The sequence below is a fragment of the Grammomys surdaster genome, unplaced genomic scaffold (genome assembly GCF_004785775.1).
Source record: "Grammomys surdaster isolate TR1022 unplaced genomic scaffold, NIH_TR_1.0 262, whole genome shotgun sequence".
Lineage (NCBI taxonomy): Eukaryota > Metazoa > Chordata > Mammalia > Rodentia > Muridae > Grammomys > Grammomys surdaster.
Genome location: NW_021604703.1, coordinates 1859920 through 1882110, shown reverse-complemented (window position 1 = coordinate 1882110; position 22191 = coordinate 1859920). Strand labels below are relative to the sequence as shown.

At 37.5% G+C, this 22191-nt stretch overlaps 1 protein-coding gene across 3 annotated transcripts in view; it reads left to right on the top strand.

The window, feature by feature from the left end:
• Rapgef6 (Rap guanine nucleotide exchange factor 6) overlaps nt 1-22191 on the top strand; it is a 168327-nt gene that overhangs the window by 12195 nt on the left and 133941 nt on the right. For 2 of the 3 annotated variants that reach the window (XM_028775866.1, XM_028775868.1), the window contains exons 2-4: nt 10573-10643; nt 13492-13548; nt 18512-18595. In XM_028775866.1, the coding sequence (XP_028631699.1) occupies nt 10573-10643; nt 13492-13548; nt 18512-18595 (212 nt within the window). The remainder of the gene's footprint in view (nt 1-10572; nt 10644-13491; nt 13549-18511; nt 18596-22191) is intronic. The other variant, XM_028775867.1, reaches the window with a different exon arrangement.

Below are 22191 nucleotides of genomic sequence, written 5' to 3'. Positions count from 1 at the left end.
ATTGCTCAGTCCCCATTACCATTCAGAGAGAAGAAAACAAAGTACAATTAGCAGCAAACTGCATCAAACTATACACAGTAAATATACTTCACAATTGTTGAAGCCCACTGATATCATCAGCTAATTATCACAGGACAGAAAATGACAAGGTTGCATATAATGTGTTGTGAAGTTAAAATTATTTAAGGTTAGTGTGGATATAGTAAGTGGATGAAATAAATGAAGGAGAAAGGCAGGAACCGGGAGAAATAGGTTAAATGAAAGAAATGAAAAAGAAGCAGTAGAGAAGTATGGAAGAGAAAAGAACGAGATTTGAAAAAAATTAAATGAAAAATAAAGATTTCCCAATAACAAAAAATTGAAAAATGAAATTAGGTAAATGCAAGAAGGGGACTAAAAATATAAGAGCATCTAAAATAGTTTAAAGTGCTATTAAAAATAGTATGGGAACAGAGGAGGCTACATGGTAGAATGATAGAAAAGAGAAAAATATTGCTCAATAAATTTCTGTGCATGAGGGCTGGAGAGGGTCAGTTAAACTTGACTTCTGTCTTTCTTAGAGCCTTATGTTGTTGCTGAGTTTCTTTTGTTGTTGTTTGTTTTGTTTTGTCAAGACAGAGTTTCTCTGTATAGCCCTGGCTGTCCTGGAACTCACTCTGTAGACCAGGCTGGCCTCAAACTCAGAAATCTGCCTGCCTCTGCCTCCCAAGAGCTGGGATTAAAGGCGTGGGGCCACTACTGCCCGGTTTGTTGCTAAATTTATTAGGCAGATTTGTGGTGTCTGGCACTGCTGTCTTCATTGATAACTTTCCTTGTTTGAACACCAGTGGCCTCTGCTGGCCACACTTAGATTGCACCCTGTGACAGGTTCCCTCCCCTGCCAGAGGTTCTGGGGGAATGTTTCTTTCAAGTATATCAGAAGTGTGAGAAGCAGTCACAACACTGAGAAGTAAATAAGTAAAGGACATGTCTTCATACTTTAAAGATCTTCTGGTTTTCAATCTCTCTGCTAGATCGATATGTCAGTGGCTCTTTAGTACACCACAGAACCTTCAACATTCTTAGACTCTGGAAGTGTTGATAGGTGGCTCCAGAGGTTGATGAGCTACTGACCTCAGGCTGTCAAACTCCAGAACTATTTCAGTTGATAAGCCATTGGTAAGAAACTATCATTCCTTATGTACTTGCCTGCTTGGGAGAGTCCTCCATCTCCCTGTACCCTCCAGCTTACCAGCCTCTATCTGATTCCCTGTTCTCTTTAGCTGTTTTCCTGAACCTTTATTCATCCTGTATCTTTGGCAGGCCTGATTACAGTTCCCAGACTTGTGGTTCCCCATTCTCAGCTTAACAATAGATTCCATCTCAAGATGGCTCCTGGCTCTGCCCTTAGGATCTCATGTAAAAAGTGATGAAGTGGGACTTCAGTTTATATTGATTTTTTTCACCAAAGGAATTTGTTTCTCACCAGAACCTCCAACAGGATTTGAAGCTTATCAAGGCTTTGGACTTTTCTTGAGAATATATGCTTCTTGCTTGGCTTATCTTTTGCCCTTGCTTCTCCCATTCCCCACCTAGGAACTATGTATGGCACAGATGCTATGCTTGCCTGCTCTTTAGTTAATCACATGTGTTTTTCTTAGCATTTTCAGATATTCTTTCACTCCCTTTATGGATTTCCAAAACTCTTTCTTGTCTTTTTCTGTTTGGGATAGTCTTGTCTTCTGACTTACTCCATCTGGTCAAACACCTCTTACAAGTTCAGGGAGGCGGTGGTGGTGGTAGTGGTGGTTGTTGTGTAAAGTGTCAAGAGTCATCAGTATTTTGATATAGATTGCATTGAGTCACTAAATTACTTTGGGTAGCAGAGACATTTTAAACAGTTATATGGACTGTTTTTCTACTTTTTCTCTGCCTTGTAAGATTCCTGCTAAGGCTGCTGTTGTGAGAATTAGGATACTTGCATGTGATATTGATATATTTTCACATAGAGTCTTTTGAATATTTATATGTACACATGTGCTTTGCCTCCATATATGTCTTACACTACTTGCATGCCTGCAGAGGCCAGAAGAGGACATCAGATGCCTCTGGAACCAAATTATAGGTGGTTGTGAGCTGTCATGTGAGTGCTAGTCACTGAACTCAATTCTCAGTAAGAACAGCCTGTACTCTTAACAGCTAAACCATCTCTCCAGCCCTTAAAATCTTTTTTTGTCTTTTATTTTGAGAGCTTGGCTATAGAGATATCTTGGGATAGACTTGCTTTAGTTAGATGTAACTGGTTACCTTTAATCTTTTATTATATATGGATATTTGTGTCCTAATACAAATTCTGTTTCCGTTTCACTAAACTTGTTTTCTACTTTTTTTTTTTTGGATTTGTAAATTCTTTAGACTCTGTAACTTGAATATTAGTTTCCTTCTTTGCCATCACAAAGCATCCATAGTTTTGTTTCCCATGTAATTTTTATGTATTTTTACCCAGATATGTGTTTGTGTGTGTGTGCATGTGCATATACACACTCACATGCAGACACACACACACACACACACACACACACACACACACACACACGAAGGTCAGAAGAGTGTGTCAGGTCCCTAGGCTACGTACGACTGGAGTTAACAGAGTTGTGAGCCACATGATGTGGGTATTAGGAACAAGCATCATTTGTGAGAGCAGCAAGCATTAACTGCTGAGCCATCTTTCCAGCCAACATCCACCATATGTTTTCCAGTAGCTGTTTATAAGGTCACCAGTTGTTTTCTCCTATTTCATTTGTTGTGTTGTCAATGCCTTCTGTTAGTTTTAAAGTCTTTTGAGTTGTATTGTTCAGTTAAAGGATTCTGATAGATTTTGTAAAAGTTGCTTTTACCTCTTTCAGTTTCTCTGTTAAAATATTGAAACCGTGTGTGTGTGTGTGTGTGTGTGTGTGTGTGTGTGTGTGTGTGTGTTTTCTTCAATCTCATTGAGTTTCTTTAAAATTGGTGTTTCAAGTTCTCTAAGAGCTCTGACGCTGACTGAAGTAAAATCCTGTTTTCTTAAAATATCTTAATGTTTTGTGGCATGTGCTATTGAATGTTCATGCTGTTTTTTGGCATTGGGGTATCCTAATCATTCTGATATAACATAGTTTGAGCCTGTTGTCACTTTCACTATGCCAGCACTGGATGGAGAGTCTACATTTGCTGGGTACCTGCAATATTGTCCTGCAATATTGTCACCTCTTTGGTACTTAAACACAATTTAAGCCTAGGTTTGTCTCATGTAGATTCTATGTATGTCATTTGGAAAGAACCAAGAAAGTTTAGTCTTTTAACTGCAAGCTTCTGCCTGGGGTCCTGTAGGCCCTGCTGCCTCATCCTTAGCTCCACATTTCTTTCTGGTATCTATTATATAACAGTGCAGGATTCAGCCTTGTTCAAAAAGAGTCTCTTTGGATAGATCTTTGATCCTTGGGCTTTCATATCATACCAGTAGCCACCAATACTTGTAAGATGAGTAGTACTTTGAGCCCACATACTACCAGCACAACACGTAGGATCCTTTGACCAAGGGTCACAGTACTATGAGCTGCCTGTTGCTGAGGTGGACTCCTGGCCCAAGATAACTACAACCAGTTATAGATGTTAGTCTAATTCTGGTACTGGGACTGTTCAGAGACTGTCTGACCAGCCTAGCACTAAGTTACAGCATGTAGCTTTGTGCTTACTACCCTGACCCATGAATCTGGTCTTATACCACACTGTGCTGCCAAATGTTGGGATAGTGTTGATGAAGGTTCAGTCCTGGTCCACCTGGCTGACTCTTAACCCTGGTCAGGCCTTACATGCTGAAGTTTAACAATCTTGGGTGTACTGAAGTCCATAGCTGGTGGTAGTGAAGCATGTGTCTGTCCTGCTAGTGCATGGACATATCTGCCACTTTGGCAGTTTAGAGTCCTATCAGTTAATACTGACTTGTCAATACCAGCACTGACTGAAGTTGGGAATGGGTAGTAGAGACAGTGCTTTGGCTACCAAAGATGATGCTAAGCTATTTCATACCTGAGTCTCTCACAGCTACAGAAAACTGTACTACTTTAGATGTGCCGTGGAACCAGTCTAAGGCTGGAAATAATACAGGCTGAAACTGGAGCTTGTTCTATCCATACACAAATATCTCCCTATTGCAAGAGCCAGATTTGAGTCTCTTATGTGTAAACTCTAGCCTGCATATAGGGCATTCAGTTTCTACAGGTATTTGGTCTCACTTTAGGGCAGGCATAGAACTCTAGGACAAAGCCCTTGACTAGCTTTTATGCTCTGCTCCCTACCAAATGGAATCTTATTTTCCCTCTACTGCTTGAGGTTGAAGGAGGTAGTCAACTTCCTGACCTAAGCATAGTTGTAATGGATAGTGGGCTGCTGTCAGGGGTCATGTGACTTTGCCTAACACTGGGTTTTGCCATAGGAGGCCTGGTACTGAGTATCAAGTCTAAAACCGGGTTTAACTTCTTCACTGTACCCTAAACAGGAGCCCATAGAATATAGCTACAATAAATGCTGTAGGTTTGGATTGTATGAAGGGTACAGGAGAGCTTGCTTGTTTTAGGATGACAGTGACTCCATCACTTACCTTCACACAGAGAAGTCACTGATCAACATTAAAAAAACTGGTCAAGCTTTAGTTAACAATGGGGTTATGTTCTGAGAAAAGCATCATTGGGCAATTTTGTGATTGTGTGGACTTACACAGACCAACGTAGTGCAGCTCAATCACTTTCTGTGGCATCTTACTACGGTTAAGAAATGGGATAAACATGAGTGAGGCTTGTGCCGGTATAGCATTGCATATACTATTTGCAGTGAATTTTAACTTAATTTAGCAGTGTTATGGATGAAACCTGGGGCCTTATGCATGTTAGTTGGACATTTTACCCCTGAGCTGTATTCCTGACCCTTTTTCTTAATGTCAGTAGAGGCATACATACTCTCAAAGAATTTTGAAAGAGTTGGGAAGAGATTTCAGTCAGTAAAGTGTTTACCTTGCTTGCAAGCATGAGAACCTGAGTTTAATCCTCAATTCATGTGAAAAATCAGGTGTGATAGTGTTTGTAGGATTCTTGTTAACCTGGCGGTCAACCAGCCTTAGTGAATTCCTTAGTGTCACCAGTAATAAGTAAACAAATAGATGGTGACAAAAGGAGTTGTCCTTTGGCCTCCATATGTACAAATGTGTGTGCATGAATGAGCGTGCACAGCACCAATAAAAGGTATGGTGAAACAATCTAAACCAGTGATGGAGTCACTTATCATTATCAAGTACTGGTTATTATATATAGCTGTGTTATTCTGTTTCTATACAACTGTCAGGACCGAAGCTTTGTTTACACAAGGATCACACAGACATGTGAGTCTGTATTGCCTTATGACATTGTTACAGCTGTAAGGTCACTAGACAATAGGGATTTTTCATCTCCACCATAATGGGGCCACCATTGTGTATATGGTTTGTGGCTAACTGCAGTGTGTGACTTCACTTTTTTGCTTTTATTTTATTTTATTCCCAATCATAACCTGGTCTTCGTTTAGTGCTCTGCATAATTTCTGCAGTACTTTGTTGGTACAGTTAAAGAAACAGATGCTAGTGATTTAGGGTGTTGTCATGTCCCAGATGGTTAATTTTCTGTCTTCCTCACTGCTTCTCCTTTCAGGCTCCATCAAATAGCTTTCCAGTACACTTTGTAAGTGATTAGCGTTTCCCTTTCTAGCATTTGAATTTGTGACTGCAAACAAAATTCTATAAGACTTCCTTTCAGTTTGCCTTAAGCTCTTAATGGGTTTTTTTCATTTTCTTTTCTTTTAGAGGAGTGGGGTTTGCTAGGATAGATTTTGTTTCTTTTGCATAAGCAGGAAGCCTAATAGGTTATGTATTTCCTCAGTCTTGTCTCATAGTGGTTAACTGATACAAAAGCCCCAAGAAACTTCTTTCTACCTCTGTTTAAAACGCCGGGCAGTGGTGCACACACCTTTAATCCCAGCTCTTGGGAGGCAGAGGCAGGCGGATTTCTGAGTTCGAGGCCAGCCTAGTCTACAGAGTGAGTTCCAGGACAGCCAGGGCTATACAGAGAAACCCTGTCTCAAAAAAACCAAAAAAAAAAAAAAAAAAAAAAAAAGAAGTAAAAGTAAAAAAATAACTACCCATGTGTTCTGGAAGTTGTCTTTGTATGAAGGCTTAGTGTTTTGTATCTTTTTAGGTTGCTATATTGGAAGAACAAGCATTAAGTAAACGTCCTAGTTCTTTTGCTTTCATCCAAAATTAGTATGTTACCAGACAAATAATTTAGAGTGACATGGCGCCTGCCTGTAAACCTAAGCATTAGTGTATGAAGACACGCCTGTACGGCTTATTAAACTAGACTGGAGCCATGGAAACATAATCCCTAAGATTCTGGGCCTGAGAATGCATTTTTCTCCTAAGCTTCCAAATGTTGCTAGTTTAGTATTACATAGGACTATTACTACATGAACCAGAACTCAAACTCAATTCTGGCTCCCCCACCCCACCCCCTCCCTAAGAGTGGGCTTTTGGGATAGTCTTATTATGGAGCCTTGACTGACTTGACATTCATGATATAGGTAGGCTGGTTTTGAATTCAAGGGGTTGATTCCAGGACCATAGTGGGTGGATACTACATCTGTAGATTATCAACTCCCTTATATAAAAGCGTTGTATTGCATGTAACCTATATACACCCCCTCATATACTTCGTAGTTTCTCCAGATAACTGATCACTAAAAACTATGTTAGTAATTGCTATTCTATATTGAAGCACTATATAAAAGCAGGTCTATTTCTCCCTGCTGATGAAGATAGTTTATTCTTTCAAATCAGTAGCTGTCCTTGCCTGTTGCTTCTTAGGCCCTAGAGTTTAAAGTTACTCTGCTAGTAGCTATAGCTTGCAGTAAGAGTCTTGCGCTGTTCCTTTCCTCAAAACCTGTATACACCCTTAGGAATCAAGATCTCCAAACCTGCAGAGTCACACTCAGAAATATAGTTGTATTTCTTATGGAATAAACTTTCTTACTTCTTTCTTGAAATGTTTTTCTGTTTTAGCCTAGTTATTATTAACCTGAAAAAATATTTTTCCTTTTTTTTTTTTTTTTTGTTGTTGTTGTTGTTGGTCTTTCCTTTTCCCATTTTGAGACAGTATTTATAGCCTGGGTTTACCTCAAGCTCTCTGTGTAGCTGAGAATGACCTTGAACTTCTGATTCTCCAAAATTCTGAATCTTCAGGTTCTACCTCTTGAGTATTGTGATTATAGTGATGTGCTACCATATACTGTTCTTTCTTTTTCTAATCTAATTTTATATATTTGCATGTGGTGACCACTGTGTCTTCAAGACTAGAGGGGGAACTTTTGCAGGCTTCTAGAACCCACTTTTGGTATAGTTCCTCTCCATCTCCTTCCTGCTTTGCAAATTTCTACTCTCTACATGCTAGTTCTTTACAAGGCAGTATGGTTTGAATAATCATATGTATCACCAAATGTGTATATTTCTGTTTAAACAGTCACTTGCCTTTGTTTCTTTTTTAAAAAAAATAACATGTATTTATTTATGTATATGAACAGTCTTATTTCCATGTGTGCCTGCATGACAGAAGAGGGCATCTGATCACATTACAGATGGCTGTAAACCACCATGTGGATGCTGGGAGTTGAACTCGAGGCCCCTGGACAAACATCCAATAGTCTTAACTGCTGAGCCATCTCTCCAGCCCCCTTGCCTTTGTTTCTTGATATCATTCTTCTTAATGAAAAACTGTTCATAGAGCTGTAATGCTTAGCCCCCAAAAAGGTACGTGCAGCTAAGCTTGGATACCCTGAGTTTGGTTCCCACACACAGTGGGAGGAAAGACCTACTCCCAAAACTTGTTCCCTGGCCACCTGTGCACTGGAACCCCTACAAAATAAATGGAACTATAATAAAAGTGTCTTCTTTCATGTATTGGTTTTATAGTTAGGAGTTTAGGTAGGTTCTTGGTTAAGTCTCTTTTACTCTTGTCTTGACCTAAATTTGAAATCCCAATAGTCTTTTTCCTTTGGAATGAATGTCCTTATGTACCCAGGGTACCCCTAACAGCTTTGCTGAAATGGCAGGTTCAGTCTTACAGTGTAGTCTTGCAGTGTTTATTCCTTTTTTTTTTTTTTCTTCGATACAGGGTTTCTCTGTATAGCCCTGGTTGTCCTGGAACTCACTATGCAGACCAGGCTGGCCTCGGAACTCAGAAATCCACTTGCATCTGCCTCCCAAGAGCTGGGATTAAAGGCGTGCACCACCACCGCCCAGTTTACAGTGTTCATTTCCTACCTTCTGGCATTTACATTTCCAAGTACCAAAAGGTACAAACTACATCGTATTCATTCGTTTGTTCTTTCTGTTAAGCAGAATGAAATCATACATAATTAGGAGATCTAGATGTTTTTGGACTATAGTGTGATATGGTAGGAACATTAAACTAGCCCTATAGCAAAACCATAAATTAATATCATCCCACATGAAAAACTATTTCTTATGATCAGAAGAGTATACTAACTAGTTCAGTACTAATTGAGGATACCTAGCTCCAGCGACTATATTATTATGTCTGAAACTGCTGCTGTGATGAGGGCTAGAAACAATCCACACAAATTGAATAGTTTGTCATAGCTCCACAGTTTACTAATGAGGTCATGGAGCCATATTCTAACTAAATTCAAGAACTAAGACTAACTTACTAGGTGGGTCTGTTGGTTTAGTGGATCCACTGTGAGTTAGGCTGTTGCCAAGACTGTATTATCTCCAGCAGATTTTATTTGAGTAAGGTTGATTCTTTAATAACATTGATGGGCTTCTTAACATAATGGGCTTCTTAATCTTACTGCATTTGTAAGTCTGAAATTAGGTAACCTTGTTCCTGTCTCATTCTACTGATTGGAATAATTCATAGAACTAACCAAAATCAGTGAGAAGAAAACATAGATTCCAGTTCTTGATGGAAGTTGGTATATTCTTATTGCAGGAAAACATGGGATAATAGAAAAGAGGAAATATTGTTAGCTGTATTAGAAATTTAATTTGATTTATCTGCCATCTTTCAAATCTTTGTAGAACTTTCTTGCTTGACATGGCTTCCTTTTTTAGTCTTGTTATCCCTTTTATTCACTTAAATTTTTTTCACTTGTCATTTTAATAAGGATTAATCAGAGATACTATATGTTTAACTCTTCATAGTTTGTAGGAAATTGTGATCTTTGGATTCAGTTCAATGTTTCTTTTTATTAGTATTCCCATGTTGCCTTATTAACTTACTAAAATAAAAAGCAAGTTGTTTGGTTTCTTTTTCCTCTGTTACTAATTGATACTTGTCAAGTCACATATCAGAATGTGACAGTAGTTACCAATGGTCTCTGCTCTTAAGAAAATGTTTCTTACAAGAGAATAAGAGATAAACATTATATAAAGAATGTTTGCCTGCTTTTTATTATCATCACCATGTACCAGTAATCTTAAATAACATGAGTAGCAGAACACGCCTTTCTGTTGGGAATGTGGACTTCTGTGAACTTCTCATTTTCACATGCCAAGGCTCATAGTTAAGATTATATTTTATCAGAGGGCTAAAGAATACTTGCTGAGCCGGGCGGTGGTGGAGCACGCCTTTAATCCCAGCACTTGGGAGGCAGGGGCAGGCGGATTTCTGAGTTCGAGAGTTTGAGGCTAGCCTGGTCTACAGAGTGAGTTCCAGGACAGCCAGGGCCACAGAGAAACCCTGTTTCGAAAAACCAAAAAAAAAAAAAAAAAAAAATTCTTGCTGCTTTCAGAGTAAACAGTAGTGCTGTCCATTGGATATATTTTTTGCTTATAGGAAATTATAACACCGAATCTCCTTAGAGTCCTTAGAAAGTCATGGGGCTGGAGAGAGATGGCTAAGTGGCTTAAGCCTGTTTACTGCTCTTGCAGAGGACCTGTGCTTACAGAACCCACTGTGAGCAGCTTATAACCACTTGTAACTCCAGCTCCAGAGACATCACATGAACATACTCCTTACCACCACCCTATGCACATAATTAAATATAAAATACATCTTTAAAACAAAGGGAAAACCAGATCTTTTGGAGGTGTTAGATGGGATGCCTAAAGCCCACAAACATTGAGACTAATCTGGAGGGCTAAAAACAGGGTAAGACGTAGTTGCCTATGTGACCATTTCAAATATTTTTATATTTAGTATCCACAAGTATGTGGATACTAAAGAAAAGGTCATATCTGTTTAGGAATGAAATAATGAAGTGATATACTTAGGTAAGAAGTAATGAGATTGTGGCTTTTGTAGATGTCATGCTCATGAAAAAGAGGAATTCCTAGAGGGAGCTCCTCCTTACTTTCTTAAAACTTGTAATTCAGAGGTTTTTGTGGCCTCTGTATAGTTAACAGTGCTCTGTCTTTAATGGTTGGGTGCTTAAAAAAAGATTTGAGCGAGGGGGATGAGTCATATTTTGGAGTGTGTATTTGAAAAGTAATCTAAAAACTTTTCTGATCCACAGGACTTAAATATTATTTATTCTTATCTCCATGGAATGGAAATATTATCAAACCTCAGGGAGCATCAGCTTAGGTAAGTGTAATTGGTATATTAGTCTGTGCTATATAGTTACTCATTTGTTCACCAGGTACTTGTTAAGCACCTTTTACAATCATCCTATTTTAAGCATTTGAAATACTTAGATTAGATCTCTAGTGTCCTAGAGTTGGAAAGCACAATAAGAACTGTATACAGCCAGGGTGGAGTATGCTCACACTAATCCCAGGACGTGGAAAGCAGAGGCAGGCAGATCTCTATGAGTTTGAGGCCAACGTGGTCTACAGAGTGAGTTTCAGGACAGTTAGAGCTACACAGTAAAACCCAGTCTTAAAAAAAAACAAAAAGGAAGGAAGGAAAGAGGGAGGAAGGGAAGGAAGGGAGGGAGGAGAAGGAAGGAAAGGAAGGAGGAAGAAAAAATAACAACCAATTGTATGCTATTCAGAAATAAATTCTGTGAGTATGATACAACATGATGATGTGACTACCTAGTAGCTGCCTGAATTGAGATGATTACTGAAGACCTCTTTTAGGAAATGGGTTTTGAGTAGAGGCCTCTGTAACAGGGCCTAGAAAACGGGCCAAAGAAAACTTTTGTTCTAGTACAGAGAGAAAAAAAGAGGTGGTAGAATACAGTAGTCTCAGGGAGCCAGATAACTTAGGAATTTTTATAAGGTTAGGCATAGAAATTTCTGTTTCTTATCCCAGTTTTTCTTAGCCATGATATTTAAGTTTCCATCATATATGTGGTAGTTTTGTCATCAATAAAATGAGGTGATAACTTTTATCTTTGTTACAGTGCTTTTAATTTAAATGAGACTAACTAAAGCGAAGAACTATGATCTCAATGTGTGCCAGATAGTGGAGTTGCCCTAGTTTTCTTTCTGTTTCTGTGATAAAGACCATAACAAGAGGCAACTTGGGAAGAAAAGGGTTTATTTTATTTAGCTTGCAAGTTCCCATTACAGCCCATAATTGAGGGAAGACAGCAGGAATCTGAGGCAGGAACTGAAGCAGAAGTCATGAAGGAGCATTGTTTGTTCCCCATGGCTTGCTCATGTTGCTTGCTTGCTTGCTTGCTTGCTTATTTATTTATTTATTTATTTATTTATTTATTTATTTATTTTTAAAGATTTATTTCATGTAAATGAGTGTTCTATTTTCATGTACACCTGCATGTCAGAATAGAGCATCAGATCCCATTACAGATGGTTGGGAGCCACCGTGTGGTTACTGGGAATTGAACTCAGGACCTCTGGAAGAGCAGACAGTGCTCTTACCACTGAACCATCCATCTCTCCTCTTGTTGCTTTTTTATACAACCCAGGGCCACCTACATACAGATGGTACTGACCACAGTGATCTGGACCTTTCCACATCAATTATTAAGTCAAGAAAATGCTTCATAGACTTGCGCACGGTCCAATCTGATAGAAGCAATTCCTCAGTTAGATTCCTTCTTCCTAATTATTTCTAGGTTTGTATCAAGTTGACATATACTAACCAGCACAGAACTCAAAACTTTTCTATTTCCCTTTTGAAGACTCTCTTATTAGTTGTGCCAGATGCTTAAGATGGGCACAATATGTTAACCTGGCATGAGTTTCTGCAGCCAAGATCCATATACTTTACGATTCTCTGCTTCCTCTTTAAGTCAGACCTTGCCTGGCATGGTGGTGCACACCTTTGATACCAGCACTTGGGAAGCAGAGGCAGGCAAATCTGAGTTGAGGGCCAGCCTGGTCTACAAAGCAAGTTCCAGAACACAGAGAAACCCTGACTTGGCAAACCAAAAAAGAAGAAGAAAAGTCAGACCTGTGTATTTGAGATCATATGGTTATATTGTAGCCACTTTAGAGTGCTATGAAGCATTAATTATTGTGATTTTGTATATTTTCATTCAACCTGCTTTCTTTACATGACCAGTTAGCTCACTGCTTTTCCTCAGTGTTAAAGATTCTGATGATGAACCAGGTTGTTAAAATATAATTTATTTTACTGTTACATTTTGTTTTCTGTATAAAATAACTTGGGTGTTAGTGTTTGTGAGTATATCAGGAAAAATGAAAACTAAAAATCAGAACAGTCATCAAAATGTATTTATTATATTTTAAAGATTCTTTTAAAATGCAACAAATCTATGAACTTTACAGATTTGTGCATGTGTGTGTGTGTGTGTGTGTGTATACTGTTGCCAGTCACTGTTCTTCACAAGAAGGAGGAATGAGCCATTCTTTTCTTTTCTTTTTTTTTTTTTGGTTTTTTTGGTTTTTTTGGTTTTTCAAGACAAGGTTTCTCTGTGGAGCCCTGGCTGTCCTGGAACTCATTCTGTAGACCAGGCTGGCCTGGAACTCAGAAATCCGCCTTCCTCTGCCTCCCAAGTGCTGGAATAAAAGGCGTACACCACCACTTCCTGGCCGTAATGAGCCGTTCAAATGTATATTTTATCATGATAAAATTATTTGGTATGAATTGACAATTTTTTTAATGTGCATAAGAATTTTATTCCATGGCATCATTGTGGTTTGAATGGTTTTGTAATTTTGTTTTACTTTGCTTGATTTTTGTATACAAAATCTCACTGTATTACTCTGATGCTCCTGACACTTGTGTCAGTCTTCAGATGACTGACTCAGCCTCAGTCCACCTGCCTCTGGCATATGCCTCAGTTACAGGCATATGCCACTATGACTGGTTTGCATTACTTTTTAGAAAGCAAAGGAAAGGCAAAATACTTTAAACCAAAATATTATCTATTGCTTTTATAAAAAATATTATTGCAAGCTGGAGAGATAGCTCAGCAGTTAAGAGCTGTTCTTGATATAAATGACAGTTCTAAAACAAAATGTAAGATAAAGCCTTATCTTTTTACCCTTTTTATTAGGTTAATGTCTACAAGAGCGCGATATGAGAGATACAGTGGCAATCAAATGCTTTTTTGGTAAGTATTTTTATGATTAGCTCAGATTAGTGACTTATGTTTAAATCTGGACCTTTCACATTAAAGTTGATTTGCTAATCATAAACTGAAGTATAATACATACAAAACATAGGAAGCAGTCTAGTGCATTCAATATTAGAAATATATGCAACTGTGACCTAAAGTTAGTCTGTTGCTAAAGAGACTGGCTTTCTTTTCTAGTAAGTTCTACTCAGCACTGTTTTGGAATGGTAATTAAAATTGTGACTTTATTGTTATCAATTAATTTACCTCTTTTTCAACCTCTTGCTGATAGAATCTTTTGATCATATTGTTGCTGTAATATACCTGCCAGTCACTGATGCACAAAAATACTTGACTCAGTGCAGGGTCATGCTGACCACATGCCCTGTTTATGTTTTGTATGTTAAGAGGTTTGTTAATCTTAAGACATTCTACAACTACAAGCGAAAGAAAGACAAAATATTTTAAACCAAAATATTACCTATTGCTTTTATAAAAAATGTTATTGCATTACGTATATTTCCAAATTTAGTAAAAAATAAAATGAGTTTTATGTTTGATTTAGCAGATGTCAGTCCAAGATTCTTTAATGTTCCACCTTTGTTCTGTTGGGGTTTAGGAGTTGGGATAGTTTATTGAACACACACCTAAAGACTGATCCACCAGAGCAATAGCTCAGGCTTGAGAGCTGAAAGCTGTGTGCTGGACATTTCTCAGGACCAGCATATAAAGGCTAAAACCGCAAAAACTACAGTGAGCTCATATGCAGGTGCTGGAAATGCTGCCAAGTGGTCAGCCATGACTCAAGCCATTTTAGACATAACAGTTCATATTCACCTTGAATTTGGGTCCTACATGAAGCTTGTAGTTGTAGAATGTCTTAAGATTAACAAACCTCTTAACATACAAAACATAAACAGGACATGTGGTCAGTATGACCCTGCACTGAGTCAAGTATTTTTCTGCATCAGTGACTGGCAGGTATATTATAGCAAAAATATGAAAGAGCTGGCAGGCATGGAACAAAACAGCTACAGCTGTGGTAGGGAGACAGGCCTCAACAGTTCTCTTTCCCTGATGTAATTAGAGTATATGCTGATTTTTATCTGTTCTACTGTATATTGGGGTTACTTCCAGATTTTTACTATTGTGAAGTTAAAAATAAGCTCCCTGTGGGAATTTACCTCACACCTTTGTACCCTTATTTATTAATTCCACTTAGACATCTTCCTGCTAATAAAATTACTAGAATTTTGCATATTTTAGAGTTTCTAAATGGAGTTACTAAAATTTTGTGGGTATCAGCCAGCTTCCAACTATAGTTTACCAGTGTCAGAGACCTTGAGCTGTGTAGTAAGTCATTGTATCCATCTTTTTTGTTTGCTTTTTTTTTTTTTTTTTTTTTTTCTCAAGACCAGGTTAGGGTTAGACTTGACTGGCCCTACCTCATGTAGATCCATCTACCTTGGCCTCCCCAGTGATGGGACCAAAGGCATGAGCCACCACACCCAGCCTTGTTGGCCCGTCTGTAACAACCTTTGCAATCTTTGCAGCCTATTTTGTGTGCTTGCTTCAGTTTTAGGCATTCTGTTCATCACTTCATTATCTCACCATGATTTTATCCTACAGTGTCCTGTTTACTAATGATGATGAATGGTTCTCATGTTTTCAACTTATTTGGCTAGCTTCTAATGAAATCTTAGAGATCTTAATCATTTTTCTATTGTAGTGCCTAATTTGGGAAATTTCTGTATGGATTATCAAATCCTTGGTGGATATGCTTGCCACAGATACTTTTCTCATTATGATTTTTGCCTTTTCCACATCTTTACAAAAATATATACTTGGAAGACAAAGGGGTTATTAGATCTCCTGGAATTGGATTTATAGGTGGTTATGAGTTGCCCAGCACAAATCCTCTGCAATAACAATATGCACTGTTAAACCCCTAAACCATTTCCCTAGCCATAATTAATGCTTTTTATATCTGCTTTTTAAAAAATTATAAGCTGGGTGTGGTGGTGTACGCCTTTAATCCCAGCACTTAGGAGGCAGAGGCAGATGGATTTCTGAAGCCAGCCTGGTCTACAAAAAGGAGTCCAGAAAGACAGCCAGGGCTACATAGAGAAACCTTGTCCCAGAAAACAAACAATCAAACAAACTTACAACTACCTATCTCTGCTTTAAGACTGTAAAAATTGTGTTGTTTTTAGTTAAAGCCTTCAGTATTTTGCTTCCCAAAAAGTGTATTAAGCCCATGATGTAAAAGATTTTAGTTATTGTTGTAAACTGTAATTGAACTCTTATTTTCCTTGATTTAATCATATTTTTAAAATAAATTCATTCTATATAATGTAGCTATATTCATTATAACAAAGTTATAAAACACAAGTATAATTTTTAATACATTAAGTACAAAATGGTTGACATTATGTAGATTTTTATTCATTCTACTGTGTGTCTGACTTTTAGTGAAGGAAATCTGATAATATAGAGAAAAGATTAAAAATGAGCATCTTAAAGTAATTTAGCAGCATCTTATAATAATTTATGTATTTTTCTTTGGTGTAAAATCAACTGTATATTTTATAACTTTCTTACAACATAAGGATTAGATACAACACAAGTATCTGAGACTTTTGTCAGTGAATTTTGGTTACTTTATTTAATTGAAAACTAACTTTGGTTTGGTTTTTTTTTGTTGGTGGATTTGTTGGGGGGGAGGGTTGTGGGATGAGACAGAGGGTCTCACTGTGTATCACTGGCTAGCTTGGAACTCACTATGGAGATGTAGAGTAGGCTGGTCTCAAATTTACAGCAGTTGCCAGCCTCTGCCTCCTGAGTGCTGGGATTAAAGTATTTTTGTTGTTGTTGTTTTGCTTTTGAAACAGGGTTTGTCCTGTAGCCCTGGTTGTCCTGGAACTCCATGCAGTACTAGGCTGGCTTGTAAGCCAGGGATAACCTGGCTACTGCCAGGTAATTGTGGAGCAGAGCCTAGAAGGAATGCTAACAACTCCTACAGAGTAAGATCGTGTCTCAAAAAAAAAGTAAATCAAGAAATTGAGAAGAGTGAATATCAATGTCAGTATAATGGTATAAAACCCCATGATATCAATGTTAGAAAGGATTTGTATCAGCCAAGACTTTTGCAAGAAATGGGAAGTGTCTGGAACAGATTACATCAGAGGACACTGACTGATAAGATCTGATGATCTAAAATTTACAGCTGGGAATTTTTAATGAAAAGAATAGTTTGATATCCATAGGAGGTATAAGGAGAGGACAGTGAGCCATCTCTAGGCCCAGAGGCAGGAGAAGTATGTGAGAGAAGACATCTACTATTTTAAAATGTCTGTAAAGTAGGCAGAATCCAAAGTAATCCCAAGAGAACACACTAAGAATGAAATATCTTTCAAGAAGACGCAAGTGTTTTTATCTTTGTGCTTAGTTGTTAAGGTTCAGAGCTAATGAGTGTCTGCAGTATTTTAAATTTTTACTGACAGTTATAACATTTCGACAATTAGAAAATGAGTGATAAATATGGAGATCTAAAAATACTAGAGCATTTGGTAGAGGTTGTTGAATTGTATATAAAAAAGAATATCCTCTCTTTCTCTCTCACACATTTACTCTCTCCACTCTCACACTGGTATGCTAGAAATGGGACTGTGGGCCACAAAAGAGCTCTGTCACTGAGCTGAGCCCCTAGCCCCTGTAGTGGCTTGAAATTGGAATTTTAATCAAGGTCTAGTGGACTTGAAGTTTAGACTGTGACAAAATATGAAATTTTAAATTGTCTGTAGATGTAACTACTTGTAAGTTACAATAGGCTTTGTCTACAGTGGTAGTATTTTGTTTCTCACAAGTAGATGTTCTAAACACCTGATACTTTGTGGAAAAGCATATTTTTATGTGAGAATATGTTTTCTAACTTTCAGTGGACTTTTCCTAAAATAAGTTTCTTAAAAATTTGGATTGTTTGATACATATTCCCTGGGACAGTATTACCTCTTTTACCTTCTCACATTCTTGACAGCTGCTAACTTTGCATATTTTTGACTAGCTCTTTCCACTTGAGCCTAAAGTTTAATTATAATAATGTTGGTCTAACTCTTAACCCTTAACTCTGTCTCCTAATGCTGGGTGTTTTCTGTCCTATCTTTCATAACTATTTCTATTTTTTATGATGTGTGTGTGTGCTATATTTTGCTATCCTATATGTAAATGTAAGTTAGTATCTCTTCTCTGATTATATGTTTGAACATTATACACAGACAAGAGAACAATTAGAAAGTAGATGAACAATAAGAACAGTGAAATCCTGGGGCGGTGGTGGTGCACACCTTTAATCCCAGCACTTGGGAGGCAGAGGCAGGCAGATTTCTGAGTTCGAGGCCAGCCTGGTCTACAGAGTGAGTTCCAGGACAGCCAGGACTATACAGAGAAATCCTGTCTCGAAAAAACAAAACAAAACAAAAAAAAAAAAAAAAGAAATCCTAAAATTGTGTTATATAGAGATAGGAAGGATAAAACTGTGGAGGTGCAGGGTAGAATTCCTTTTCGCCCTTTGCAGTATAGTACTATATTTTAAAGAAGAACTGACTTTGATTTTCAGTGTCATTAAACAATGTTTAGGCACAATTTCCAAAAACCTATAAGTTGGGCTAATTTATGAGAATTTTTTTAAAAAATTTTTTTAGTGTTCTTATGTTTCCTGTTTACTGGTGATGTGAAGTGTTTTTCCCCTTCTCTGTGTGTGTTGAGAATTATCTCCCACCCCTTGTGAACATGTTCTATGTATAACATTAGGTAAGGAAACATGCAGATCCCCCAATATTGTTACTTAGTTTTTAATTATTTGCAGCATTATCAGAATGTATTCTATGCTTTGAATTCATATTGAAGCCACACATATGTAGACATTTGTATTTACTTACTTTTTTCTTATATATTTAAACAGTTCAGAAACTATTGCCAGATGTTGGTATATCCTGCTTTCTGGATCTGTACTTGTAAAAGATTCTATGGTCCTTCCTCCATGCAGGTAAGTTTCTATTTTTTTTTGTGTGTGTTTTTTGTTTTGTGATTAGGTCTTAAATCAGTCTCAGTGCTGGGATTTTTGCATAGTCTGCTTCATCTAACTAGACAAAATTAATACTGTAACTCTTTCATTCTTCAGATCTACTGTATATATTTTTTTCTCAGTGGATAATATATTCTTAAAATTTATTTCCTGTTGGTGTAATATAACATTTTGGCAAGAGTCTAATAACTCACATTTCCGATGATGTAATTTTTCCCTTTCTTTGTGTTTGAACCTTACTCAGTTATATGACTTATTTTTAGTTTTCTGTAAGTCAAAGATGATAATAACCCTTGATAAATGTTGTCATGAGGCATTAGAAAGTTTGATTGCTCAAAGCTTTCAAAAGTCTGTCAGAATTCATACTCTAGAGCAAGATTACCTAAGTTTTATTTCTAGCTAGCAATAGGCAGATTACGTAACCTTTCTAAGTTTACTCAGAAATGGGTATAATAGATAATAGTAGACACTGTTTGATAGACCAGGTCTGCGAAATAAACAAGCTAGCGTTAATAAATCTTTTTTAGAACAACTCCTGGCTATTTACAGTAGTTGTTAACAAGCTTTATAATTTTTTTTATTTTAATATACCTTTAAAGTGTATTCTTTCACAGTATATTTGTATTTTGATACTGCTACTTTCCCACTAAACCCCTTCTCAACAAGTCTTTCAATGTGTGTGTGTATGTGTGTGTTACACTCATGTTGTGCCATTGTGCACGTATGGAGAAATCAGGACAACTTGAATCTGTTCTCTCCTTCTGTCACATGTGTTCTGAGATAGAACTGACTGAGGTCCTCAGCTTGGCAGCAAGCACCTTTACTCGCTGAACCATTTTATTGTCCCAAGAGGATTTTTAAAATGGGACATGAGAGTACTGCTAAATTAGTTTCATAATGTTACTTAAATACCAAGGCACAGGGAATCTCAATTTCTATGCCATCTTGAATTCTAAAACTTTAAATTGTTGGCCATAGGTTAAATGAAATCTGCACTTCTCCATGAGTAGAATAAAACATGTTAACCTTTTACAAAGAAATTTTTTTTTTTTTGGCTCTTGGTTAGTTACACCTTTCTGCTATTCCTTTATGTTTGTGAAACTTAAAATAATGAATTTGCATTGAGTCAACTCTGAAACCACTGCCTGTGGTTGATTTTAGGATAAGTATTTTCTTTTGAATATTTTCGCACTCTCATGTGGTTTTTAAATAGTTCAAAATTTGTTGTAAAAACTGTTTGGAGCCGGGCGGTGGTGGCGCACGTCTTTAATCCCAGCACTTGGAGGTAGAGGCAGGTGGATTTCTGAGTTCGAGGCCAGCCTGGTCTACAGAGTGAGTTCCAGGACAGCCAGGCTACACAGAGAAACCCTGTCTCCCAAAAAAAAAAACAAAAAACAAAAAAACTGTAGCCAGTAAGTGACCATTAGTTGTAATCTAGGCAATGAAGTTTTAGTTTTTAAAATAACTCGTAGGAATATATGAGTTTTTACAAAGTTAAGGAAAGTCATGTTGGACATTAACTTAGCCACCAGAAACACAGCAAACATGATTATGCTCATTCAGCTAATGTTTATACTAAAGAATATGGTTAGTAGATCTTTATTTTTTGTGTGTGTGAAAGTTGTCAGACACTCATTAGGATTAATGAGTTAATGGAAGGAGAAGTATATAAAATGATAGTTGTCATAAAATAATAATCACATAAATTTTGGCTTGTGTGAATGTTGTTTCTAAGCATTATGATACAAGAAGAATATGAACCCTCCATAGTATAAGTCTAGGAATGACAGTAGTATCCCAGTCCACGAAAATACAATGAGGTTTTTTACTGGGACAGTTTAACTTAAAGATAGTAACTATTGAATAGCCTTGATACTGTTAAGGATAAAAAAAAATAATTGAGCTGAAGGTGAGATCCCAAGTCAAAAACAAACCAGAAAGGGGAACGGTTTTTTTCCCCTTATGACTGAAATACAGACTTTATTAGAAAATATTATTTGCAGTCTAATGCAAGAGAACTTTAGAGTTCCTCTTGCCAAAATCTGTTCATACTGTCTGGGAACTGAGAGTATGAGCTGATGAACAGTGACAGCAAGTAGGAAAAATACCCAAGTCTCATCTCTTTTTCCAGATGCAAACTGGTCTACATCTGGTAAAAGGGTCAGGAACTTTGCTGTGCTTTGCTCTGCCCCACCCTGCTCTGCCCCACCACGCCCCGCCCCACCCTCGCCTGCCTGGCCCACCCAGCCCTGTCCTGCCAACTGTAGAGCAAATACCTTTCTTGGGTAGCCTCTGCTGACAAAACCGCCTCTAGCACTTGGGAAAGTAAAACACTGACAGAATCTACAACTTTTATTACAATGTTAGGACTGTTGAAGGGTCAGTTTCAAGCAGAGAGTCAGTCCATTTGGAGTTGGGGAAGTAGGAGAATGCAAAATTAACTGGGATGGCATTTTAGCTAAATACTTTGGATTTCCATTCAATAACAAAACAACTCATTTTGCCTAATAAAATACAACTATCCTTCAAAAAGGTACAGTTCTAAACTCTGACCCAAATGAAGAGGGTACAGTCCTATTAATCATTTCTAACTATATCAATTATATATTCCACCATAATGTCTCTGTATATTTTATTGGCTAAAGTTTACCTTATAAAAGGTTCACTTTCAATACCCTGTATTTAAAGAGAATGAGGGAGAGAGTAACATGTACAAACTATGAAAATCTATAGGTGCAGTTCTTATCCTTCAGAATTTTTGCCTTCAGCAGAAACTTGGCTCCTCTGGGTTCTTTACCTGGTAGCAGGAACTGAACTTTATTGCTTATTGCATAATGTTCTTGATTGTCATGCCTTTTTTGTTGTTTTAGTTGTTGCGGTTCTAGACATAAACATTTTGTAAGGCACACAAGTTCTTCTAGCCACAGTTGTGTGCCACAAACCACTTTCTTCTTGATAATTGAGGTTAGTCACTTGTGACAATAGAATAACATCTGTTTGTTGCCTATTGGTTTAGTAGCTAGGGAGAAGTCTCTAGTTCAGTGGAAAACTGTATGTGTTCTCCTGGTAAAAGCAGTAAAACTAACCCAAGAGAGTTCAGAGTTGCTATGAAGCAAGCAAAAATACTATGAATAAGTTGTTAGTTTAAAGCACTGAGAATACTGGGAAAAACAGAAAGCATTGTTATACCTCTGTTGCCAAAAAAAGTGAGTTTCTTGATTGATGGTAATATAACCTGCAGTGCCAGGTAGGAAGATATACTTTGTAAAGCTCATGATTATTAGCAGTACTAGCAGAATCCAGAATGTGTCTGTTCAGTGAGGACAATAACCTGACTCATCCATGATAGAAGAATTCCATTACAAATTACATGACTCCTATAGTTGTCTTGTCCCCTTGAGAAATGCTAACATATTAGGAACTCAGTATTGTTCCTAATTCTCAAAAGATAGATACTCAGATGTAATTTGAGCCCCATCTCATCTTCTTTCTTGGCTACTATACTCATTGTGTTTATAGTCTCACTGCACAAGCACTGTAGAGGCTGGGGAAAGAGA